Source organism: Hyaena hyaena, unplaced genomic scaffold (assembly GCF_003009895.1).
Source record: "Hyaena hyaena isolate Hyena2069 unplaced genomic scaffold, ASM300989v1 scaffold_20, whole genome shotgun sequence".
NCBI classification, from domain to species: Eukaryota; Metazoa; Chordata; class Mammalia; order Carnivora; family Hyaenidae; genus Hyaena; species Hyaena hyaena.
Window position 1 is genome coordinate 5,086,157 of NW_024080652.1, and position 26,526 is coordinate 5,112,682.

A 26,526-nucleotide genomic window follows, 5' to 3' on the forward strand; every position below is an offset into this window, starting at 1 on the left:
CAAGAAGGAGGTGTGGGAAACGTCCTCCGCTCCCATCCGGAAGGGGTGGGGCATAGTGTCGGAAATGGCCAATGGGCAGCTGGGGGCGGAGCCTCCGTGAGAGCGGCGGCGGCGGCGGCGGCGGCGGCGGCGGCGGGAACTGTCTGGAGTCCCGGGGGCGGGTTGCGTTCTGGATCCATGGAGGTAGCCCAAGGGTCGAGGTGAGCGGTGCTTGCAGTGTGCCCTCGCGGTTGCCCTCCCTGAGGCCCACGGCGTTCCAGACTCCTGGAATGGAGTGGGAAGAGAACGCAGCGTTGGGCGAGCCTGCGCGGAAGCCCCGGAGCTGGCTCCTCGACGCTTCCCCTCCCTGCCGCCCTTTGGGGTCGGCGGGGGCATCCGGCCGGTTCCCAGGCAGACTACTCTGGACGCCGCCACACGTCCGTGGCCTGGAAGCTGGAGCGCGAAGTCCCTGGAGCCTGAATTTGTGTCCTTTCTACCTGGTTTCTTTTCTGTTTTTGAAAATTGAGGTTATTTTGGGGAGGCTTCAAGGCAAATACTAATTTGCATAGCCGCGCAGGTTTTAAAAATGCAGAACTTTTTTTTTTTTTTATCACTTTGAATCTGTCATCGCTGGCTAGTAAATTGCATGCAGTTCGAAGCGCGAATCTGCGGCTTAGCACCGTTGAATTCAGTGGCAGCTTCCTGAACTCAGATTCACGGTCTGTGTTTAAATGTTTCATCCCCAGTTCTCAAAATAAATATCGGAAGTGGAGTTGTTAGCCTATGGTGTGTTGTCAAATAAATAAGTTTTAGAGATCCTTCTTTCCATTTTATGTTGTCATCTGCAGTTTTCACATTTAAGAGAAACCTGAGCTTAATTTTTTTTTACAAGGTGGAAGGAAGAGTAAAGATGTTTGTTGCTTTATTTCACGAGCGTTTATTGGAGGTCCTCCGTGTGTTAGATGCTGTGGGAGAAGACCCAAAGATTTCTCTCCCAGGGAGGCTTCTGGGTTCTATTATACCCAGAACCAGAACTTATATATAATCAATTAAGCTGGTTAAGAATTTGCTAAATTAACGAACATAAGGAATACGTTCTTGGGATGACAGGAGTTTGCCAGGCAAAGGAGGAAGAGGGGAGTGGTCTAGACAAAGATTTGTATCTGTGTCTAGAAGAGCTTGTGACATCCAGGACACAGTTTGCTGTTACTAGAATGTAGGGGAGTGGGGAGTTGGTGAAGGGAGAGGATTGGAGAGAATGAGAGAAGAGTAGACTGCGGTCCAGTGAGGGCTAGATTTTAAACTTAATAATAGGAGACAGTGGGATGCTAGTAGATTAAAAAAAAAATTCCTAAAGATTATTTATTTATTTTAGTAATCTGTACACCCAAGGTGGTACGTGAACCCAGGACCCCAAGATCAGAAGTCCCATGCTCCTCTGACTCAGTTAGCCAGATGCCCCAACACTAGTAGATTTTTAAGCAGAGAAATTATTTGACCAGATTCCTGATTTTTAAAGTAACTGATGGTATCATGGAAGGGGGATTGGAGTAGGGAGAAAATGGAAACAAATTGGTTTGGAAACGCTTAAAGTAGGTACAGCAAGAACTTTGGGGCATCTTTGCTAAGGCAGCAGCAGGCAGCCTGGATTGAGAGTGGAGATTCAAAGGCTTGTTTGGGAATAGTTATAGAACCAGTACCCAGTTTCTAAGATGGTTTTGATTTTGATGTAAATGCTGTGTATTTCCCACTATACTTGTGGGTTTTTCAAATCGTGTAAGAAGTAAAAAGTGTTCACTTTTCAGAAGAAAGTCCCATTGTTGCCAAAGATTATTGACTTCTAGGTTGAGGGGTACATGTGTCTCCTCCATATAGATCCTAGTGTAATAAAATTTCTAAATACCCATTACATTTGAAGTATCTATTCAGGTTTTTTGACAGGTATGTAAGGATCATAGAATAACAGTTATATTTATGAATATGATCAATAGTTAATATAATGAACATGGTAGATAATTGACTTTTGACAGAGATGAATCATTTCCCACAGTTAAAACCAGAATGAAAATACATAAATGCACACTTGCTTTGTTTCTTGTAACTCTTGTTTTTAGTACAGAACTTGCTAAGGCCATCAAACCTATCGATCGGAGGTCAGTCCATCAGATTTGTTCTGGACAGGTAGTACTGAGTCTAAGTACTGCCGTGAAGGAGTTGGTAGAAAATAGTGTGGATGCCGGTGCCACTAATATTGGTAAGTTTGGGAGAGTTTTAAGCCATGGGAAATAATCAGTTTATACTATACTATATTTTTCAAGAAACATTTGTGATTGTAATGAGACAATCAAATGTCGGCATACTAAGAAATTACTATTTTTTAAACTTAAATTTAGCATCTTTTATGTGCCTAATACTTGGGTAGGTAGTAATAATAATAATAAAAACAGTTAACTTTTATTGTGTTCTTAATGTGTGCCACACGGCTATTTTTAGTCTGCAGAATAACCTTACAAGATAGTAATTACTATTATTATTATAGTCGTTTTATAGAACAGATGAGATAGGAGTTATTATTATCATTATTATATCTGTTTTATAGATAAAAAATGAAGGCACGGGAATTTACTTTGAGGTCACAAAGTTAGGAGAAAGTGATTCCAGGAAGTCTGATTCCAGAGCCTTTTCTCTGTAATGATTCTATTAAAGTTATCATTTTGAAAGAAAGGTAGAAAAGAAGAAAAGAAAGAAAGAAAAAACTATTTTATCTAGGTTAATCAATTGCCAAGAAGGCCTTTTTAAAAAAATGAAATAGACAAAATGACAGTAGTACATTTAAGTAAGTATAGTTATAACTCAAGTTTACATTATGTAAGTTATAATAAATACTATGAGTATAAAGGCTTTTTCATGGATCAATTCTTTGAGAAATTAATATGTTAAACTTTTTAGATCTAAGGCTCAAAGACTATGGGGTGGATCTCATTGAAGTTTCAGACAATGGATGCGGGGTAGAGGAAGAAAACTTTGAAGGCTTAAGTAAGTTGAGTTTTTCTAATCCTATTTTTTAAAAATGTTTTAATGTTTTATTTATTTTTGAGAGAGAGACACACACACACACAGAGTGCGAGCGGAGGAGGGGCAGAGAGAAAGGGAGACACAGAATCCGAAGCAGGCTCCAGGCTCTGAGCTGTCAGCACAGAGGCCTATGCGGGGCTCAGACTCACTAACTGTGAGATTATGACCTGAGCTGGAGTCAGATACTTAACTGACTGAGCCACCCTGGTGCCTCTAGTTCTATTTTTAAATATTCGAACTAAATGTTTCCAAACTTTGAGTAACACTGTCTTAGGAAACACAAAAACAGATTTTTAAAACTGTTGCTTTGGTAGGTTTGGTACATGTTCAGTGTTCTGTCACTTGAAACATCATGTGTCTTACTGTGCACCTCTCTTTCAGCTCTGAAACATCACACTTCTAAGATTCAAGACTTTGCTGACCTAACTCAGGTTGAAACTTTTGGCTTCCGGGGTGAAGCTCTGAGCTCACTTTGTGCGCTGAGGTGATAACAATATTTTTATCTACTAACTTGACCCCTTAGAAAAATCTCTCTGAAAATAAAAACGTAGAGTTAGAATCGTTGTTCATACTTTTCCATCCTGAGTGTCTCAACTTCCAACTTCCACATTCTATTTTATTTTACTGCCCATCTAAGTGCTGATATTTCTGAAATGTAAGCAATGAAATGAAGGAAATAACATTGTAAAAGAATTATTACTCTTATTAAAGCAGTAACTTCTCCATTTTAAAACAGTAGATAGATAATAATAATTACAGATGTGTTAGTTTTGCTTTATTTCAGTCTGCAGGAAAAATTTTAACTGAAACACTTATTATATATAACAGACTCTAAGTTTTTATGCATAATTACTTCTACACTGGAACTCTAATATTTTTTGGATCCTTGTTAAAAATTTTGTTAAAACAGTAGGAATAAAACTGGGAAATAAATCTTCATTCGCTAATACGTAAACTTGGAGACCTTCTATTTTGCAGTTTAATCAAACAAACAAACAAAAAACAAAGTATCAAAGCTTTCATCAAAACAAAGTATTTATAGAACTCTGTCTCACTGATAGGCGCCAAGCCTTAGATTCTGTGATGACCCTTCACCCATAAGAACCTTCTCAATTATCTCAGAGAGATCAGCATTTTTCAGGAGAGGAAGTGACAGAATGAGCATGTGACATCCAGCACCTGTGAGTGTCTGACCACGTCACGTCTGCTCTCTCTCACAGTGATGTGACTATTTCTACCTGCCACGCATCCGCAAAGGTTGGGACTCGACTGGTGTTTGATCACAATGGGAAAATTGTCCAGAAAACCCCCCACCCACGACCCAGAGGGACAACTGTCAGTGTGCAGCAGCTCTTTTATACACTTCCCGTGCGCCATAAGGAGTTTCAAAGGAATATTAAAAAGGTATGTTAGGGGCATCTGGATGGCTCAATTGGTTAAGTGTCTGACTTGGGCTCAGGTCATAATCTCGCGGTTCATGAGGTCAAGCCCCGCATCAGGCTCTGTGCTGACAGCTGAGAGCCTGGAGCCTGCTTCGGATTCTGTGTCTCCCTCTCTCTCTGACCCTCCCCTGTTCACGCTCTCTCTTTCTCTCAAAAATAGATAAATGTTAAAAAAAGAAAAATACATAAATTCAGAACCCCAGCTTCTGAGAGCATCAATAGTGCGATGTACCTGCATAGTGAAAGATCTCCCTCGCTAAGGTACACTGAGGTTAACTCTTCAGATGGTTCTCCTCCCTGAAATTTTTGGGACGTGCCTAGTTTACCTTTTCCCAACCAAAGACTGAACTTGAGGTTGATTTATCCTTTTTTTTTTTTCTTAAAAAGATGGAAATCATCAAATCCTATTTATTAGGTGTTCTGACATCAGAATGAGTTCTTTAAGAAGTAACATTTTTTTATTCTATCTGTTGTTTTTAATAAGATGTTTTTCTTGGTTTCCTGAAAAATGAAGTATTACAACTTTTATGAATTTGAATGGAAATGAAATAATTAAATATATAATTGTGCTTAAAAAGCAGTTGTAGGGGCACCTGGGTGGCTCCGTCGGTTAGGCATCCGACTTTGGCTCAGGTCATCATCACGTAGTTCATGATTTGAGCCCCGCCTTGGGCTCTGTGGTGACAGCTCAGAGCCTGGAGCCTGCTTCCGATTCTGATTCTGTGTCTCCCTCTCTCTGCTCTTCCCCTACTCATGCTACATGTCTCTCTCTCTCTCAAAAATAAACATTAAAAAAAATTAAAACCAAACAAAAAATAAAAATATTTTTTGTATAGAAAAATGTTATTAATTTTTTTGTATCTCATGATAAAAAATCAGTGCCTCAAAAAATATAGGAATAAAGAGTTTCTACTTGCCAGAAAAGACTGTCGTTAACAGTGTGATGTGTGTGTTTCCAGGCTCCTTTGAGTTTCATGTATTTATAAATCTTGAGAAAAAACATTTCAAGATAGATAAATTAATATAGTGAATGAAACAATACAGAATAGAAAATTTAAGTAATATAGGATCGTATGTAGTAGAAAGTTGAGATGATCTCAGCCTACCTCCCAGAGTTTGGTGTAGACTGATATACAGGTGTATAGAACCTTTATTCCAAAGAATGGAGAATAAAATCCAATCATTGATTTTCTTTTTAAAGGTTTTTATTTACTTATTAATTTTTTATGCATATGTTTCAACTTTTTTCTTAACAATTAGTATCGAGTTATATGTACTGTTATATGAGTTGACCATTTCTATAATATATCATAGGTATCATTTTTGATTGTAGGAATCTTTTGGCTGACTCATTACTTTATTCTTTATCATTCTGCCATTATATGAATATTCCATAATTTATTAGCTCCTTGTTGATGGTGGCTTAGATTCTTTTTCATTTTTCACAATTACAGGGGCACCTACCTGGGTGGCTCAGTTGGTTAAATGTTGGACTTTTGATTTCAGCTCAGGTCATGATCTCAAAGTTTGTGAGTTTGAGCTCCGCATCAGGCTCTGTACTAAAGATGTAGAGCCTGCCTGACATTCTCTCTTTCCCCTCCCTCTCTCTCTCTCTCTCTCAAAAAATAAACATAAAAACATTTTTTTAAAATTTTTATTTCTGAGAGAGAGAGAGAGAAAGGGAGCGAGAGAGCAAGGATGAGCAGGGGAGGGTCAGAGAGAGAGGGAGATACAGAATCCGAAACAGGCTCCGGGCTCTGAGCTGATTGTCAGCACAGAGCCTGATGCGGGGCCCAAACCGACGAACGTGAGATCATGACCTGAGCCGAAGTCGGATGCTTAACCGACTGAACCACCCAGGTGCCCCCATAAAAACATTTTTTTAATTAAAAAGTGTTTGACCTAATTGACTCACCATCTGATCAAATAACTTTTAAAAAAGTTTTTTTTTCACAACTACAGATTGTTTCAGTGAACATTTTTGTAATATATCTTTATGCCAGTCATTTTACAAGGATGAATTTCTAAAGGAAGGATTACAAGGTCCAAGGGAATGCACTTTTCAATTTTTATAGCAGTGGGCACGCACCTTGTGGACACGAGAGAAGTGTGGTTAGGAATGTAGCTCTCTGTTGTACTGAGTATGAAGGTATGTGTGGTATACAAAGGCAAACACATATAAAGTATTCACGGCTCATTCTCTCAGGAATAATTTGCCTTCTTTGTGCGCTGACATGAGAATTTTGAGTCAGATGTTTAAACTTGCACCATGTAGTTCTTGTAGGATTAAAATAACGTGGAGTCTTGCATTTGTGTTTTTCAAACAGGAGTATGCCAGAATGGTCCAGGTGTTACACGCGTACTGTATCATTGCAGCAGGCGTCCGAGTAAGTTGCACCAATCAGGTTGGACAAGGAAAACGCCAGCCTGTGGTTTGCACAAGCGGAAGCTCCAGTATAAAGGAAAACATTGGATCTGTATTTGGCCAGAAACAGGTAGGGGTGGCCAGTTATTTAAAAAACATTTTATTGCTCTAGTAATTATGTCAGATTTCCATCGTCCTTTCCAAAGAAGAGAGAAGAAAATCCAATAAATTGTTTTTTTTTTAAGATTTTTATTTTATTTTTCATTTATTTTATTTTTTTTTACTAAAAAGAGATAGATTTGGGGGGAGCAGAGGTAGAGAGAGAGAGAATCTTAAGCAGGCTCTACATTCAGCACTGAGCCTGACATGGGGCTCAATCCCACGACTATGAGATCATGACCTGAGTTGAAATCCAGTGGGACGCTTAACCAACTGAGCCACCCAGGCACCCCTAAAGATTTTTTATTTTTAAGTAACCTCTGTACCCAACATGGGGCTCAAACTTAAAACCCCAAGATCAAGAGTCGATTGCTCTACCACCAGCCAGGCGCCCCCAGTAATTAATTTCTTAATTAGGTACTTGCCACAAGAATTAATGTTGAGAGCTGAAAGATTTTTTTATTTTATTCTTCCAGAGAATAAAACACTCCCTTTACTCTCCATCTGAAAAAGTGTGGTGTGAGCAGTGTATTGATTATGGATAAGTATGTGCCCAAGTAGTCCATCCTTCTAATAAAAAAACCAAAATTGTGATAGCCTCTAGAATCAGCTGACGAGATTCTCTGTGTGCTCACTTGAATGGCCTGACCAAGAAAAGCAAACACACAAATCCTTCCCTTTCTGAAATTAGGTTCATCCTATTTTTGTTAGGAATTAACTGTGAGTCTTGTTTTTTTTTAGCTGCAAAGCCTCATTCCTTTTGTTCAGCTGCCCCCTAGTGACTCCGTGTGTGAAGAGTACGGGCTGCAGCCTGGTGATGCTCCCCATGCTCTGTTTCGGTGAGTGGATTGCTGCCAGGAAAGCTCCAATCGAACGTTTTATCTGGGGCTTTTTGTATTTACGTATGTATGTATTTATTTGTGTGTGTGTTTTTATTTTTATTTATTTTGAGAGAGAGAGAGCACAAGCAGGGGAGGGGCAGAAAGAAAGGGAGAGAGAGAATCCCAAGCAGGCTCTGTGCTGACAGTACAGGACTCGAATTCACGAACCCGTGAGATCATGACCTGAGCCAAAATCAAGGGTCGGAACGCTCAACCGACTGAGCCACCCAGGGCCCCCTGGAGTCTTTTGTTTTTAAAGATCATGATTTTAAGGCTTGTAGTTTTTACGTTTGTTATAAAGTTATAGGCAATTATTATTGCTGAGAAAGAAGATTTCTGTAAAGGGGTACGTTACTTAATTCGTTCAATATTCTGGGTCCCTGGTGCACTTTAGGGGATTTCCTATTGAATTCTTTGGTTCCAGTTCATTTCCTATTGAAGTCTTTGTAGTGAAGTCTCTATTTAGTGACAAGTTAAAATAACTTTTAACTTATGTATATGTTTTGCTTTACGGGGATTTGGCAGAGGGTAACAGGCTGTTTCCTTTCATTCATGCCTTACCCAACGTCTTGTCCATCATCACTACTTTTAGCATAACAAACATTGGCACTTCCCTACTTGGGACTGGCCCTTTGGCAGCCCATGTTTGCTCTCTCTCTCTCTCTCTCTCTCTACTTGCCTCTGGCTCACATGCAGGGATTCATTTCTTTTGTGAGCCTACGGTTCTTACAGAAGTGCAGATTTCTTTGGCTGGATCGCAGGCAGAGGGAGCACTTAATTTTTATTTTTAAGTTTAGAGAGAGAAAGTGAGGGAGAGCACATGTGTGTGCGAGTTGGGGTCAGGGGCAGAGGCAGAGAGCGCAGTGCACCAGTGCAGAGCCTGACTCAGGGCTCCGTCCCACAACCCTGGGATCATGACCTGAGCCAAAATCAAGAGCCAGATGCTCAACTGACTGAGCTACCCAGGCGCCCCTGAGGAAGCTCTTTAACAATACCTTAGGAGATAGAACTTTGCTGATGGAAAACAGATTTTATTTTTTTTTTTTTAACTAAAAAAAATTTTTTTTTAAGTTTATTTAGAGAGAGTGAGTGGGGAAGGGGCAGAGAGAGAGGGGAAGAGATTGAATCTCAAGTAGGCTCCACGCTTAAATTCATTAACCATGAGATCTTGAGCTGAAATCAAGAGTCAGACGCTTAACCCACTGAGCCACCCAGGCGCCCCAAAGAGAATAGATTTTAAAAGAGCAGGGAGTGTGGAGAAATCCTGAATACAAGTAGTTGGGCTTCCTGAGCAGCCGGTTGGGACAGCGTGAAGATTCTAGAATGTGAGTTTGGGGTGAGACTCCCTTCTTGCGTGGAGGCCAAGAATTTAATAGGACAAGTGAGAAAAGAGCTGAAGCCAGTATGTATTGAATTCACTGCATTGCCTATGGTGGATTTGTTGACTATAAGAGCTATAGAACGTTCCAGAAGGTCTGTGTCCTTTTTATGATTTATCAGAATGGAACACAGACACATGTTAACTGAAATGTTAATACTCATCAGCATGTCACCAGGTGTTGTATTTTTATTTTGTTTTTATTTTATGAACATCCCCTCTGATGTGTTATTCACTCTTTTCATTCTGGAATCCTGCCCTTCCCATGTGAACATTGAACAGCATCTCTGGTTTCATTTCCCACTGTGCTCATGGTGTTGGAAGAAGTTCAACAGACAGACAGTTTTTCTTTATCAATCGGCGGCCTTGTGACCCAGCAAAGGTACTTTGTTTTTAAGGTTCTTTTTTGGTTTGAGAGAAACAGAGAGCACAAACAGGGGAGGGACTAAGGGGGGGGGGGTGGAGAGAGAGAGAGAGAAAGAGAAAGAGAGAATCCCAAGCAGGCTCAGCACTTGTCAGCACAGAGCCTGATGCGGGGCTCAATCCCACATCTCTGGGATCATGACCTGAGCCAAAATCAAGAGTCAGATGCTCAACCGACAGAGCCACTCAGGCGCCCCTAGACTGGTCATCTTGATAGGGTTTTAATGGTTCAGTTTTGATTTTGCATTTTCAGCAATATTGTACATCAGTCATAGATATGTTTTCTTGTACTTGAAAATGACTTCTGTCAGATATGGTTCACTATTGTGCATGGTACGGTTTTATAGTTTATCTCCACAAGTTTTACCAATTGCATTATAAGGTGACGTAAATACATTTCTATGTACATCAGGATGTGTCTAATGACCATTTAAACTGCACCTGCAGCATGTTGGCCCTGGAGTTAACATAACACAATAAATAGATAAGTAAATAGGCTGCACCTGCATCTTTTGACATTTCTTCAAACGCAGCTTTGGATTGGAAAAAGATTCAGGTTTAGGGATTGATGATTAAAAATGTCCCTTTCAGCGGCACAAGGAAACTTTTTTGGGCAATGGATAGATATATTGATTGTCTTGATTATAATCTTAACTGATCTTGATTATAAACTTAGCAAACTGTATAGTTCATGTTTTTAAACATTTTTTTTAATGTTTATTTATTTTTGAAAGAAAGAGAGGAAGAGCGTGTGCATGCAGGTGGGGGAGGGGCAGACAGAGAGGGAAAGAGAGGATCTGAAGTGGGCTCCATGCTGACAGCAGTGAGCCTGATGATGCAGGGCTTGAACTCACGAACTGTGAGATCATTACCTGAGCCAAAGTCGGACACTTAACCAACTGAGCCACCCAGGTGCCCCTCATACTGTAAAATACGTGTAGTTTATTGCAGGACCACTCTACTTCAGTAAATTTGTTAAAATATAACCCTGTAGTGGCTGATTAGAACAGCCTGTTGGGGGACAGACAGGAATGTTTGTTCTTTTTTTACCTTTCTTTTTGTTTTTATTTTTATAGTTTATTGTCAAGTTGGTTTCAATATAACACCCAGTGCTCATCCCAACAAGTGTCCTTCTCCATGCCCATCACCCCCTTTCCCTCTCCCCCACCCCATCAATCCTTAGTTTGTTCTCAGTATTTAAGAGTCTCTTATTTTAACCTTTGTTTCGTACGTAGGTTTCCAGACTTGTGAACGAGGTCTATCATATGTATAATCGACATCAGTATCCATTTGTTGTTCTTAACATTTCTGTTGATTCAGGTAAGCTCCACTGAGCTTTCTGTCACATTGGTGACTTACCCCTAAAATAAAAAATGAAATCATAAAGTCTTTATATGATATGACCAGAAAGAAATTTTTGTGCTAACAGTTAATGGTGTTATATATTTTTTTCCTACAGACTTTTAATTATATTTTATAGACATTTATTTTTTTTTATACAGGCTTGCTTTCTGCTTGAGACCAGGCTAATGGTATTATTAGAAAAATTTTTTCATGGCACATAAGGGAGAAAGCAAACCAAATGGTCTCCCTAATTTTAAAAATAACGCATATTTTTCTTCTGATTGGGAAAATTCTGGTTTATTATCTAGTATTTTTCCCTAGGTCCTTAGAAATATGTGTACATCTTAAGAAAATAGGTAATGATATGTATATATATATTTTTCCCTACTTGTATCCTTTGTAGGGAGAAAAGGGTAAGTTTGTATGGAGCTCTTTATCCTTCAACATAAATGGTTTTTTTCTTCCATATCCTAAAAGTTATTCAGAAACATGATTTTAACAGCTGCATTCATTATATTCTAAGGTACAGATGTATCTTAAACTTTTAAAAAATGTTTAGCTTTAATTTAGCTGTCTTCAGTTTTTAGAAATTTACGTACTATCCTTATAATAGAATTGTTACCTATATATCATTGGTAGTTTCCTTAAGATACACTCCTAGAACTAGAATTAGCATGTCCATGACTAGGATCGTGCTATATTCATTTACACATCTAGAGTAGTGTACTGGGTAGTGTCATTTTGAACCAAATTCAGTAGGCAATAGTAGAAGAACCCTGTTTTGGTATGCAGCCTTCTATCATACGTTTTCATGTGTTTATTTGCTCTTTCTTTCTTTTATTTATTTTTTTTGCAGATTAACCATTCAAATATTTGCATATTCCATCCATTTAATAAATGGTTCATCTTTTCCTTGTTTTTTTTGAAAGCGCTGATTTCATAGTTTATGAATATTAGTCTGGACACTGCAGTGTTTTAACAATACTGTTGGTACATGCAAGAGAGTAAAATAGATGGGGAAATATCTGTTAAAGGTGATTTTATTTTATTTATTTATAAAAATTTTTTAAACCTTTATTTCAGAGAGAGAGAGAGTGAGAGAGACAGTGTGAGCAGGGGAGGGTCAGAGAGAGAGGGAGACACAGAACCTGAAACAGGCTCCAGGTTCTGAGCTAGCTGTCAGCACAGAGCCCGACATGGGACTCGAACCCACGAACTGTGAGATCATGACCTGAGCCGAAGTCGGATGTTTAACCGACTGAGCCACCCGGGTGCCCCAAAGGTGATTTTAAACATAAGTTTTTTGTTTTTTTTTTTGCTTTAGAATGTGTTGATGTCAATGTTACTCCTGATAAAAGGCAAATTTTACTACAAGAGGAAAAGCTTCTGTTGGCAGTTTTAAAGACATCCTTGATAGGAATGTTTGATGGCAATGTCAACAAACTTAATGTCAGTCAGCAGCCGTTGTTGGGTATTGAAGGTAAGAAAAAGATACAGATTTATGGACAGCTTCTACGGCTGTTGTGATACTTGCCTTTTTTTTTTTTAATGTTTACTTACTTATTTAGAGAGAGAGGGAATCTCAAGCAGGATCTGCAATGATAGTGCAAAGCCCAATGTGGGGCTCAATCTCACGAACCATGAGATCATGATCTGAGCTGAAATCAAGCCACCCAGGAGCCCCCAAAGTCTCTGAGAGAATGTGTCACACTAGACAGTATAGAGCTGCAGATGTAAGGAAATTGAGTTAACAAGAGAAGTGGAAGGCACATTTGGCATATACAAGGGATGTGTGCTCACCAAGATGCAACTGTTTTTCTTTATTTAAAAAAAAATTTTTTATGTTTTATTTATTTCTGAGAGAGGGAGAGACAGCATGAGCAGGGGAGGGTCAGAGAGAGAGGGAGACACAGAATCCGAAACAGGCTCCAGGCTCTGAGCTCTCAGCACAGAGCCCGACGCAGGGCTCGAACCCATGAACTGCGAGATCATGACCTGAGCCGAAGTTGGACCCTTAACTGACTGAGCCATCCAGGCACCCCATGAACCGTTTTTCTTTAATAAACACTCCCGATCACTGCAGCCTTTTGTTAATCTCCAGAGTTTGGAAAAAAATTGATTCTTACCATTTTTGCCCATTTCCTCATTTATTTTACGGAGTGGGGAATTCCTGAGGGCCCTCACCCGTCACCCTGGGGGAAAATGGCACGTGGGAGTGGCACATGGGAATGAGCGTCACCACAAAGCTGATTCAGGATCTATAGTAATAATATGTATAGTCATTGTTTTACTGCCTGGTCACACATGATCAGCCATTTAAGTAGTTGTCATCTTTTTTATCCAAACCGAGAGCAGCTGGAACATCTGGGAGGGGGACCGGCGTTGAGCCCCAGCTGCCCAAGAGGGCAGAGGGAAGAGTTGGCCGTTATACCCTCCCCCAACCCCCATGGCCAGGTCTCCTTGGGTCACACACTCTCTTCTCTTGACCAGCCTGCCCTGATCCTCATGTCTGTATGTGCAGAGATGGTGGGTGCCCATCATTGTGTCCTCAGAGGGGGGAAGACCGGAGCTGCTGAGGAAGCTGAAACTAAGGTTTGGCCGAAAGCTAAGGTGACAGATGGCTGTAGCTCCCAATGAGAGGAGAGGTTCTCTGATGAGCTTTGTGAGCTGAGGGTGCGAGGAGGAGCTGTGAGGGGCTTCGGGGAGGGACTGGGATCCTGAGCAGCCCTGTCCTAACGTTCTGAACACCGCAGGGGTAGGGAGGGGTCGATTTGGAAGCTAGCTGGCAGACTCTGGTTTTGAGAATCAGGGCCTGAGGTAGAGGCGAAGGTCCTGAGGGGTGGAGTGTGAAACAGGAGCACAGAAATCCGGACAGTAGAGTGGTGGAGCTTCGCTTTGGATGCAGTGGGTGCCCCCCAGCCCTGGCCGTCTTTGGCGAGGGGGTACTGTGGGTGTGGGTGTGCATGGGGATGGAGTGGAGGGCGTTCAGGTGTATGTACACGTTTGTGGAATGGGCTACTTGGCATCGCCGAGCCCTCTCACACACACGCGTTGCCGGATGCTACCCTGGAAAGAGAAACTGCTCAAAATACCAGTGCATCTTGAAGCACAGCTGAACCAGTGCCCCCTCTTGGCGATTGTACTGAAAACAGAAACAAACATAAGTGTACCAGCCCTGAGGTCAGGACATAGGAGCCGTAGGAGCACCCTGCTACCCTTCTGCTCCCAGCGACCCCCAGGGGTGACCATATTCCTCACTTCTGACACCACATCTGCTTTTAATTTGTGCTTTTTTTGGCAAAGATTTGTTTCTTTCTCTCATTTGTAGGATTCATCCAAGTCATACGGTGACTCATTCATCCGTTCTCGTTGCCGTGTGGCGTTCCATTGTAGTTATTAAATGCCATGATTTATTTGTGGATGGTTGAGTCGTTAGAGCCAGAGCAGCCGCGGACACCCTGTCTGTGGCTGTGGCGGGCTCGGGTCTACAAGGAGCACGGTGCCAGGTCACAGGCCTGCGTTGTGTTCAGATTTAGGATCTACTCCCAGAGGGTTTTCCGAAGCGGCCGTACCGGTTTCACTACCACCAGCAGAATTTACACATTCCTTTTGATCCTCATCTCTGCGGACTTTTGTTGTTTCTTGAATTTGTACCCATCCTGGTGAGCATGTGGTAGCAAATCAAACTGTGGTTTCAATTTGTGTGTCCCTTTTCATATGCTCAGTTAGCCATCTCTGGATCCCTACTTTTGTAGAAATGCCCTCTTTTTAAAGATTTTTTTAAATGTTTATTTTTGACAGGGAGAGAAAGAAAGAGACAGAGCATGAGTGAGGGAGGGTCAGAGACAGAGGGAGACACAAAATCCGAAGCAGGTTCCAGGCTCTGAGCTGTCAGCACAGAGCCCGACACGGGGCTCGAACCCACGGACTGCGAGATCACGACCTGAGCCAAAGTCAGACGCTTAACTGACTGAGCAACCCAGGCACCCCTAGAAATACCCTCTGATTCCACTTCAGTGTAGCCCCTGATACTCTCCCCTGCTCATACCTACTCAGGTAACTTGATAAAAAAGCCTTCAGCAGAGGTGGACAAGCCCGTGCCAGAAGAACAGGATGACCCTGCTTCGTTACGGACTGGAGGAGAGGCAAAGAGGGCAGTGACCATTTCCAGACTGAGAGAGACCTTTTCTCTTCGGCACACGACACAGACCGAGTCTCCACACCCCAAGACCACCGAAGCGAGACGGATTTCCCCGCGACAGAAGAGACACGTGCAGTGTCCTGGCACTTCAGACTCCCTGGGCTTCCAGAAGCGCGGCTCGGACACAGACTCCTGCGGCCCTGGCGTGGAGACGACGCGTTCACATGGGGGCTCCGGGGACCACAGGGACGGAGTGGAGACAGAGCAGGACTCGGGGCACAGCCGCACTCCGGCCGGCCCAGGGGAGGGGCTCGGCCCCCCAGAAATGGGCGGTCAGTCCTGCGGTGACCGTGCAGCCAGCCCTCCTGGAGACAGGTTTTCACTGGGAGACGCGAAGTCTTCTGAGAAGCTGCCTGAACCTGCCCGTCACCCTGTGGACCCGGAGCGAGGTTCCAGCTGCGAGGACGGTGGACGGAAACGTAGGGTCTTGCCTCCGCCCGCAGATGCGTCCCCAGGCACAAAGCGTTTTAAGAAAGATGGCCTTCCTCCTAATCCTGACACCCCCCAAGGGTCGGTGACTGTGCAGAATGCGTCAGCCTCTCAGGTCGATGTAGCTGTTAAAATCAATAAGAAAATCGTGCCTCTGGCCTTTTCCATGCGGTCTTTAGCGGCACGAATAAAGCAGTTATGTCACCAAGAACGGCCGCAAGGAGGCGAACAGAATTACCGGAAGTTCAGGGCAAAGATTTGCCCCGGAGAAAACCAAGCTGCCGAAGATGAGCTGAGAAAGGAGATAAGGTAACATTCTTTCCTAGGGGTAGTTCTATGCACATTGGTGAGCTGCCGTGAGGGGACGGGGCTGATCCTTCCAGGCTCTGGTTCTGCTCCTCTGGGTGTCTCTGCTCTGTTGGTCACTCCTCCTCCAGTGTGGGGCGCCTGTGTGGCCCTGCCTGGGCCCCTGGGTCCGGTCCCCTGGCTGTCAGGTCCGTCCTCCCTGGGGGCCTCCTGTGCACCCCAACATCACACTTGCCCTAGCTTCTCTCTCCTCTTCTCCCGGCCCCTCTTTCTTTTGCTTTCTCTGTACTCCTTCTAGACGATTCTAATTTGGGAGTCTGTTTCCACCTTACGGACTTGCCCATTAGCCTTACCGGTGCGTCATTGGTGATGCTTTTTCCTTTCACCACCTTTTCATTGCCCCTCACATGCGTCAGATTAACTTTCTTTAAAGGGCTCTTTCTCTTAGAACCTTTCAAGAATCGTTTCCTTAGATGTTCTTAGCACATCCTTTCCATTCAAATTAATCAGGGCCTCCTAGACCCCGATCTCATTCCTCTTCCCCAAGGTTTCCAGCTCACAGTGACTCCTCCCTACACTGAATCCATGGCAGTTTTAGTGGATATTACTATTTCCCACTACTCACTAAAAAATCTTTTTTAATGTTTATTTTTGAGAAAGACACAGAGTGCCAGTGGGCGAGGGGCAGAGAGAGAGAGACAATGACAAAAAGAGAGAGGGAGACACAGAATCCGAAGCAGGCTTCAGGCTCTGAGCTGTCAGCACAGAGCCCAGTGCAGGGCTCAAACCCACGAACCGTGAGATCATGACATGAGCCGAAGTCAGATGCTTAACTGACTGAACCACCCAGTCACCCCTCCCATGATTCATTTTAATGTGTATTAGGAAAAAGTAGAATGCATTACCAAACTTGTGATATCTAGGAGATTGCATAGGGTAAAGCTAAGGAAAAAAGAGTCAATTTTAAGAAAACGGTTAATAATAATAACGATAACAGAAAACACCAGTCACTACTGCTTCCTTGACAAAAATCACATACAACATTGTGACTTCTAAAAATGGTGACTTCCCTTGAAATACTTAACTTTGATCTTTTTAACCATTGTACGTGTTTTGTCTCAGTAGGTACTGAAATGTGCCGTGTCCTGTACGCAGAGCACTTCAGTAATTACATTGATATTTTATGGCACCTTTGGTCGACTGCACAGGCTTTGCCTAATTTTAATGATCAATTCATCAACAGCAAGCCTTATGTTAGGTAATTCCCTTAATATTCATAGTGCCTAGCTTACATTGAGAAAGGTTTTTAGGAAATAGCTCATTTATTTATTTTTTCCTTAAAGTTTATTTATTTTGAGAGAGAGAGAGAAGGAGAGCACAAGCAGGGCAGGAGCAGAGAGAGAGAGAGAGAGAGAATGAATTCAAGCACTGATGGTGTGGAGCCCGCTGTGGGGCCCGAATTCATGAACCGTGAGATCATGACCTGAATCAAAATCAAGAGTCGGACGCTTAACTGACTGGACCACTCAGATACCATAGGAAATAGTTCCTTTAAGTTGTGTGTGACTAATGGAGGCGAGCCTGTTTGGGTGGGGTCTGGGGCCTGTGAACGCTGAGGGATGCAGCGAAGAGCCCCCCTCCCCGCTCCCACACGCACGATCTTGGAACACGTGTTGTTGGAGAAAGACCTGTAAGGTGCCCCAAGTGGAAACTAATTATGCTTTCACTTAGGATTCCTTTCTCTTTTCTTTTCTTTTTTTCTTTTTTTTTTGAGAGAGAGAGAGAGCGAGCGCGCGCGCACATATAAGTGGAGAGTGGGAGGGGGAGAGAGAGAGAGACAGACAGAGAATTCCAAGCAGGCTCCAGGCTCAGCACAGAGCCTGATGCAGGGCTCTGTCCCACAGACCCTTAGATCATGAGCTGGGACGAAATTAAGAGTTGGATGCTCAGCTGACTGAGCCACCCAGGCGCCCAACTCTGGATTCTTTTAGCCTTCCCAGTGAATGACCTCAACTATAATTCTTAAAAGTAGTGATTTTAATTCAGCAAATATTCATCGATCACCTCTTATCGTAGTTCTTGAATTTGGGGAACACAAAAGAATCGCTTAGGAAGCTTGTTCAGAAAGCAGAACCCATGGCCAGGCTCTGGAGATTCTGTTTCAGTAGATGTGGTTGGTGGGTTGTGGGTGGGGAGCCCAGGAATCCGCCTTTTTGTCAGGTACCCCAGATGCTCACTGTGAGAAACGCTGATCCCCAGTGGGCCTGGCATTGGCATCTGGCCTTCGGTGCACTGCTGCTGCATCGGCCCTTTGTTCTTAGCTGTCCTGCCAATACTTTTTCCCGAGACACGTCCAGAGTGGAAGATGAGGCAGTGATTGAAATACCAGGGTAGCGTTTATCAGCTTTGGGTTTCCATTTTGAGTTATAACCAAATACAGCAAGTTGTACAGTTTTGTTTCTTCTTCATTGGTTGAGCCTGATGCTATTTTTTCACTTTACGGTGGGAGATAACACCTGCAGGGAGAGAATTCCTGCATTCTCAGGCCGGGGACTCTACCCGGGGAACCAGAGCACAGCCTCACCAGGGACGTGGTGTTGGTGCTGCTTATGGATGTATTGCGTCTTGGTTTGAATCCGCTGTAGGATCCCTCCTTTGCCATCTCAGGCTGGACCATGTGAGCATCTCTGCTGGTGCACTTCTAGATGTGGTCAGTAGGGGGCGGTGGAGGGCCACTGCAGCCTCTCTCCTTGCTCCTGGCTGCCCTGGTCTTTTCCTCCTACAAGGCAGCCACCAGCAGGAGGCCCAGCACTGCTCATTCTGCTCCCCCTGTGTCTCTTAGCTTAGTAATTAATTACCTTATACTTGTTGCCCGTACCTGATTAGTACCTGATTACGAATTTCCGCTGTTCAAATTGGTGGTGTGGTTTTTGTTTCTTGATTGGACTCTGACACGAAATTACTACCAGGGAATGATCCCAGGAGACACGCCTTCAAAGATAGGGTTTGGGGATTAGTTTGGGCCTGACCTTGGACTGGAGCTCAGTGCTGAGCTCCTTGCCCCTAGGAAATGGGAGCTTAGTAATCCATGGCACACAGAGGCGTCAATGTTAGACCATCACCCTCTGTTGACTGTGGCCAAGCGCCAACCAAAGCAAGCCCCACGGGAGCCCAGGCGGGCGCTGTGGTGTGGAAGGGATCTTCCTCGCTGCACTGGGGCACTCACAGAAAGAAAGACCATCTCAGGTCTCAGCTCGACTCACCATCTGAGCACCTCGGGGCTGATCCTCATGAAAACCCATTTTCACAGAGTTTAGTTGTGTGGGGGATAGAATGGCAGTGTCAGTTTCTCATGTGACAATCAGTGGTGGTGTCTGTCTTGTCTGCACTGACGCACATAGGCTTGAATGGTATTAGATTTTGAAGCCACTCACCAAAGGACCCGGTGCTGAGGTTGGCAGATACTAGAAAGATTGATACACAGGATTGGTGAAAAGGTACTTTTACACAGTTACAAATCTAGGGATTTATCATACAGAAATACCTCCAGAATAGAGTGGATTTATGTCCACAAACGTTTGCTGCAGTGTTTACATTCCTCAAAATGGAAGCACCCAAACTGTCCTTCAGTAGGGGATTTGTCGGGCGGGTTGTGGTAGGTGTTTACAGTGAGCTCCTATATGGCCATTAGAAAGAATGAAGGAGATCTACACGGATGGGTGTGGAAAAGCCCCGAAGGTGCATTGTGAAGTGAGGCACTTGGAATGGCATGGGGAATTATGATTCTATTTTTTAAAATTTTTATTATGAGAGAGAGCGAGCAGGGGAGGGGCAGAGAGAGGGAGACAGAGAATCCCAAGCAGGCTCCACAACGTCAGCACAGAGCCCACTGTGGGGCTTGAACTCACAAACCCTGAGATTATGACCTGAGCCCAAGTCAAGAGTCAGACATTTAACTGACCCAGCCAGCCAGGCGCCCCCATTTTTGTTTCTGTTTTTTTTAAACAACGTGTAGACGAAGGTCTGGGAATATCTATGCCACATGAGCCATAGTTACTAATACCATCTCTGGGGAGCTGGATAAACGAGTGAACAACTACTGTTATCTTCAGACAGTGGGATTATTAGGGACTTTTTCTAGTTTATGTTTTTGTATAGTTCCTCTCTTACAGTCTCTGTTTTACAATCAGAAAGTAACCTTTTATAAATCATTGATGTCTCATAATGAACATTTTCCACATGCAGTAAAACGATGTTTGCAGACATGGAGATCATCGGTCAGTTCAACTTGGGATTCATAATCACCAAACTGGATGCAGATATCTTCATAGTGGACCAGCACGCCACAGATGAGAAGTACAACTTCGAGATGCTCCAGCAGCACACCGCCCTCCAGGGGCAAAGGCTTATTGCGTGAGTTCCTTCTGGTGTTCAGAATCTCTGGTGTTCTCGCATCCCTACAGCTTAAGACCTGAGAGCATATGTGTATGTGTGTGTGTCTCTCTCTCTTTTAGCCACAAGCATCCCTATGGCAGGTTTTTATACTTTTCACACCGCAGTCCTAGCCGCCATTTCTTGACTGCTTCCTGTGTGCCAGGCTCTGATGAAACCACTTACACGTGTTAATTCATTTAACCTTCCCAAACCTGTTACCATTAGCACTTTGTGGATGATAAAACGGAGGCGCACGAACACAGAGGTTAGGTGACTTTCCCAAGTTCACACAGCCAGTGTTCTTTATTTCTCAAGCCCTTTACCTCTTCTGGCGGGCCAGGAAATCCTTCCAATGAAGGCCAGCGTATGGTACATAACGCGTCTGTTTATAGCACCTAGAATTTAGCTGTTCAGAAGGGCGGTGCTGCGTTTGTGTCCGTCCTCAGCTAGCACAGGTCGAGTCCAGTGATCAGTCACTGCAGAACTTGGTATTTCTCTCTCCTCTGCCAACGCCTGTTTTACGCTGACCGCTTTACAAGGCGGTGGGATGGTGTATCATGTAGACCAGAAGTGTTTTCTAAAGCCAAGGGATAAGAAGAGGTCACGGATTTTCATTTGGGAAGTCCAGTGACATAGAGAAGTACACTGAGGTCCCAACGGGAGTAAATCCTTGCGTGAAAAAAACAGTCACTCAGCTGGGAAAAAGCACTGAGTTTACAGAGTAGTCTATTTCCTATGGAACGGTTGAATTCGTTTATTTTCAGCAGATGTAAATGGTAATAGTAAGACTTTTTTTTTTACTTAAAAAAATTTTTTTTTCAATGTTTTTTTTTTATTTCTGAGAGAGAGACAGCATGAGCAGGGGAGGGTCAGAGAGAGAGGGAGACACAGAATTTGAAACAGGCTCCAGGCTCTGAGCTAGCTGTCAGTACAGAGCTTGATGCGGGGCTCAAACCCACGAACTGCAAGATCATGACCTGAGCCGAAGTCGGATGCTCAACCAACTGAGCCACCCAGGTGCCCTGTGTAAAGAAAGACATTTAATAAGCTACTTTATTATCCTGGATTATTCCTGCCTCTTTCACAGAGGTCTTTTTTGCATAAATAAGGTCTTGTTTGTGACATTTCAGGTCAGCCCAGGTAATCACAGATCACTTGGGATCCCAGGTGGCCCATGGTCCAAGGATAAAGACCATAGATCCTTCCTTTCCTACAAGGTCCCGTATTGTCTGGCCCTCCCCAGGCCCTCCCCTCCTTGTTCTCAATGCTTGAGCCACACTGGCTGTCTCTTTTTCAAAACGTTGACAGGTCTGATGATTCCCTACGTGTCATTAAGAAGAATGAAGTGGATCTTTTGTATGTGGCTTTGGGAACATCAGTGGTCCATCCTTGGGCCTTTGCACAGACTTCTCCCTGCCTAGAATGCTTATCCCTGCGCTCACCCATCCATCCATTGCCTGGTAACGGGCGCTCACCCCGGCTCTCAGCTCCGAGGTCCCTTCCTCAGAGACCCCCTCCCTGACTCCTGTCTCCAGGTCCATCTCCCTTGCTCTGCGCTCTTACGGCGCTGGGTGTCTCCGCCTCCTTATTGACAGCGTAATTGGTAATTATAGTTTGCATGTTCAATGTCGCTCTTCTCCACTGGTCTTTTACTCCGTGAAGGGGGAGACTGGGCCTGTGTGCACGTGTCCATGCGCACACTGTCCTATCTCCTGCCCTGATGAGTTCCAGCTGATTAAGGACTCGGCGACCCAGGAGGACCGGTGGACAGGTTGCTGCCTGGACAGATGGTGAGATCAATAACGCAGGCTCGGAGGGTCATCTGTACTCTGCTTTCAGATGCCCGTGATGACCCAGCCCGGCTTTCCACGTGGCCTGTATTGCGGGAGGAAACATAGCGTCTTTATGCTGTATTATCTTTAGGGACTGGATTGAGAGAAATGTGGGGTCGTTGGGGCGGGATGGCAGACTGAGGAAAAGCCATCTGCTTTGGGGGTCATTTGAACTTAAAAAAAAAAAAAGAAAATTAGCAGGAAATTCTCAGGCAGTTATGTGACATGAGAGGCACGCAGCTAAATAAAGTCACTCATGTTGCTGTTTGAAATTCAAAGCAGCACACAGTGATTTTGTTTCATTTTTGCTTTATGGCTTCAACGTTTGACTTCAAGACTGGGTTTGAATCTCTTCTCTGTTTTTTCAGACCCCAGACTCTCAACCTAACAGCTGTCAATGAAGCTATCCTAATAGAAAATCTGGAAATATTCAGAAAGAATGGCTTTGATTTTGTTATCGACGAAGGGGGTGAGTGACTAGGATGTCAGGATGGTGTCCCGTCAGGGCTGGGAACAGTCTTCGAGGTGCCTGAGATCAGTGTATTTGATCAGAGACGGAAATGGTTCCCCCAAAAAGCATTTTGTCTCTGTCCTGTTTTTCAGTGTTCGTTCTAGGTAGGCATCAAATGAAACATACTTTTCAAATAATGGATTCTTCTCCAAATTTTATTCCTTCAGCTCCAGTCACTGAAAAGGCTAAATTGATTTCCTTGCCAACCAGTAAAAACTGGACCTTTGGACCTCAGGACATCGATGAACTGATCTTCATGCTAAGTGACAGCCCTGGGGTCATGTGCCGGCCTTCCCGTGTCAGACAGATGTTTGCCTCCAGAGCCTGTCGAAAGTCTGTAAGTAAACAGCACTGGTCTGCCAGGGCCTGGAGGGTCTGCTTGGGCCAACCGTGGGCCAGGCAGCGCTGTCGACTCTGGCCTTGACTGCCATGGGTCATCATATGTAATACGGCTGCACCCTTCTCTGCCAGTGTGACGTGCGAGCTGCACGAGTCTGTGATGTCTCTGACCTCTAACCTGTGATTACTGTGATGTTTCACTGCCGCTGCTCAGGCTGTCCTGGAGGTGGTGGCGGATGTGGGGCGATCAGCCTGATGTCAGAGTAAAGCTGTTGCATCTAGAACCCTTGAACCCTGGGAGCAGCCGGCTGCCCTTCATTCATCAGAGATTGCACCCAGGTGCCACCTGGGACACAGAGGGGACAAGGCAGAGGAGTCCTCGCCCTCACGGAGCTTATAGTTTAGTGGGGAAGAGACCTAAGTGAAAGTAATAACTTCTGATACCAGTAGGCCAAGAAAAGAAACTAAAACAGTATGGGGAGAAAGAGTGGCCTGGGCCCTCCCCCCGGGCAGAGCAGCTGAGGTTGGGGGTCAGGGAAAGGCCATCTGAGGAGGGGGCATCTGGGCTGATGCCTGGAAGGGGGCATGGAGGCCCTCGGGGAAGAGCTCTCTAAGTAGAAGAAATAGCAAGTGCACAGATGCGGGGTGGGGGGAGCATTGGTGCCAAGCCAGAGGCTGTCTGTGACCAGAGGGGGGCCACGATGTGAGCCGAGCAGCATCAGGGACCCACCCGGGGTCTTGAGGTCCTGGTGGGGACCGGGGAGCTCGCCTGAAGGGCTGAGGTCCAGGTGCCAGCGTGGCACCTGCAGGTGGGGGGCGCCCGAATGGAACAAGGCAGGCGGCAAAGCAGCAGCGTGCTCGCGTTTGGGGGGTGGGGAGCATAAAAGCTGATGTGGACGTGTTGTATTTGCGGCCCCACCAGGCTTAAGTGCAGGTGTCTGCAGACAGGTTAATGGATCTGAGCTCAGGGGAAATGTCAGTGGTGGAGATCAAAGCTTGGGGGCACCTAGAGCCTGGGGATTGGATGAAGTTCCTCCAGGGAGGGGGTGGGGGGAGGATGTGACTTCCAGCCGAAGGTATCTCTTTGATGAAGACCTAACAGTGGCGCCCCCATCCCGGGGTCTGTGAGTGGGAGGCAGGGCAAACTGGCCTGTGTCAATGGCTCGGAGTTTTAGAATCCTGCCTCTAGGGGACTCCCAGACTGCGGAGCCACAGGCTGCCCTTCCCTACCCCCCACCCCCCACCCCGGGGCCTCGTGCTGTGGCACACAGCTACTGATGTGGGTGTTCCTCTGTCGCACCCCGAGGGCCCATGCCCTGCCGGCCGCTCCATCCCGTCCACTCGCTCAGCTCCTGCCACACAGGCCACATGCCAGGTCCGCAGCCGCACCGGCGCCCGCCTCGAATACTGCCTTCACATAGCCTGGCTCCCTCCTGCCCTAGGCTCCCCAGGCACCCAGGCGCAGCCCCCTGGGTGATACCTGTTTCTCTCTTGACTTGTCTGTGGTCTGTCTGCCCCCAAGTGGCAGAGCCCCACCTCTTACGCTGCCTCTGGGGCTGTGCGTGGCATGTGGAAGGAGGCAGGTGACATATAGGTTCAGGCTTGTCGCCTCACATCGACTTTCCTGGTGTCTCTGTTTTCTTGTGCTTGCTATGGAGCCTGCTCACCTCCGCGGATGGCTGGAGATGCGAGCGGAGTGCTGTTTCATCAAGAAGAGGCAGGGACAGGGGACTGAAGGGAGGGGGAGTGAGGAGGGAGGATCCCGGACAGAGGGCATGGCCAGCGCCCAGGTCCCAGGGTAGGTGCTCGTGTAGTGCACCTGAGCGAGAAGAAACGAGCAAGTTCCTCGGGGCCTCTGGGTGGCTCAGTCGGGCAAGTGTCGGACTTCGGCTCGGGTCCTGATCTCGCAGTTTGTGGGTATAAGACCTGCATGGGCTCTGTGCTGAAGCTCAGAGCTTGGAGCCTGCTTCAGATTCGTGTCTCCCTCTCTCTGCCCCTCCTCCACTCACATTCATTCTCTCTCTCAAAAATAAAGTCAAAACATTAAAAAAAGGAAAGGGGGTGCCAGTGTGCTGAAGAGGGGCAGGGAGGGCTGCGCTCTCGCAGATGCAGGCACAAGGCCAATGAGGGGCCAGATGGGGTGATGCACGTGGGCTTTTACCCCGGTAAGAGGCAAGAGCTGGGAGGGCGGACGGGCCATGTGATCTGACAGCCTGTGAAAGGAATCACTGGCTGCTGAGTGGAGAACAGGTGGAGGGGTCAAGGGGACAGCGGGGAGGCCGTTCAGAGGCCCTGCAGTTGCCAAGGTGACAGACGGGTCATGGCGGCGGGAGGGCGGCTGAGACTGCTTGCATCCTGGGCAGGTTTGGTGTGTTGCCGTAAAGGAGGGGCTGGATTTCACAAAGAGGTGAGGGCTCAGAGATCAGAGGGTGGGGTTCCACGGAGCAAGATATTTCCAGGACCGCTGTTTTTGAGTTGTCGTTGCGTACATCCTGGTTCCAGAGAAAAACGGTGCTGGAGAGGTGCTCTTCTAACCAGAGCCCGTACAACTTTAAACTGTCATGTCGCCCACTCAGGTGATGATTGGAACGGCCCTAAACACAAGTGAGATGAAGAAACTGATCACCCACATGGGTGAGATGGACCATCCCTGGAACTGTCCCCACGGAAGGCCGACCATGAGACACATTGCCAACCTGGATGTCATTTCGCAAAACTGACATCTCTCGCTTTCTAGAATTGTACATTTTATCACAGGTTTTGCTGTTTTCAAAAGCAGGGTTTTAGCAAGTCCGCTTGTTTCCAAATTAACCTGTTTAAAAAAAAAAGATCTGATCCACTAGAAATGATATTGGGAACCTTGTCAGACCACGTGGAGCCTTGCGTGCACTGTTTTCTGGCTGGCACCAGAATGTGTGTGCGTGTGTACAGGTAAGAGCATGTCAAACAAAATAGGAAGAATGCTTCGAAAGCCACCTGGGCCTCTACTGCTGCGGGCTGAGGTATTTTAGTCTGCAACTGTCTGCAACTGTCTGCAACTGTGGTACAATTAAATTTGTAATTGTTTAATCTTATAAAAGTGTGGTCCTTTTGGGTTCGGGGTTTTCCACCCTAAGGCACATTAAATTAAAAAAAAAAATAACCCAAGGGAGATTTCCTGCCCAGCTGGAAGAAAATGGCCAAGTGGGGCCTGGGGGGTCACTATTTTTAAATGTTCTCCAGCAAACATTGTTTGGAGGCAAGGGGAAATAAAAGATTGATTTTTCTGTAACTTTAATGCTGCGATGTGGTTTTTTTGTGGGGTGCGAATCACAAGATGTTCTCATTACTGGTCCTGAGAGAGCAGAGCCCCTGTTGTCAAATAGTTTTTCATGGAAGCTCGTCCTGCCAGAGATGAAAGGAAGTGAACCCAGACGGCTGTGGGCGTA

At 45.2% G+C, this 26,526-nt stretch overlaps 1 protein-coding gene across 1 annotated transcript; it reads left to right on the forward strand.

Annotated features, from left to right (window-relative positions):
- The first annotated feature begins 111 nt into the window (after positions 1 to 111).
- Positions 112 to 26,369, forward strand: PMS2 (PMS1 homolog 2, mismatch repair system component). The gene is made up of 15 exons (XM_039226103.1): positions 112 to 200; positions 2,094 to 2,233; positions 2,929 to 3,015; positions 3,436 to 3,538; positions 4,275 to 4,458; positions 6,824 to 6,991; positions 7,762 to 7,859; positions 9,562 to 9,661; positions 10,938 to 11,022; positions 12,371 to 12,526; positions 15,103 to 15,985; positions 20,228 to 20,395; positions 22,617 to 22,717; positions 22,927 to 23,096; positions 25,675 to 26,369. Exons 1-15 carry the CDS (start codon positions 178 to 180, stop codon positions 25,816 to 25,818), a joined length of 2,610 nt encoding a protein of 869 aa, XP_039082034.1. The 5' UTR covers positions 112 to 177; the 3' UTR covers positions 25,819 to 26,369.
- Positions 26,370 to 26,526: the final 157 nt, after the last annotated feature.

Bases quoted from the DNA above. Each gene is read 5' to 3' on its own strand.
- PMS2 (XM_039226103.1), top strand. From the start codon at position 178: ATGGAGGTAGCCCAAGGGTCGAG. The intron at 9,662-10,937 runs GTACTTTGTTTT...TTTCGTACGTAG, and splicing joins GGCCTTGTGACCCAGCAAAG to GTTTCCAGACTTGTGAACGA. The intron at 20,396-22,616 runs GTGAGTTCCTTC...CTGTTTTTTCAG, and splicing joins CAGGGGCAAAGGCTTATTGC to ACCCCAGACTCTCAACCTAA.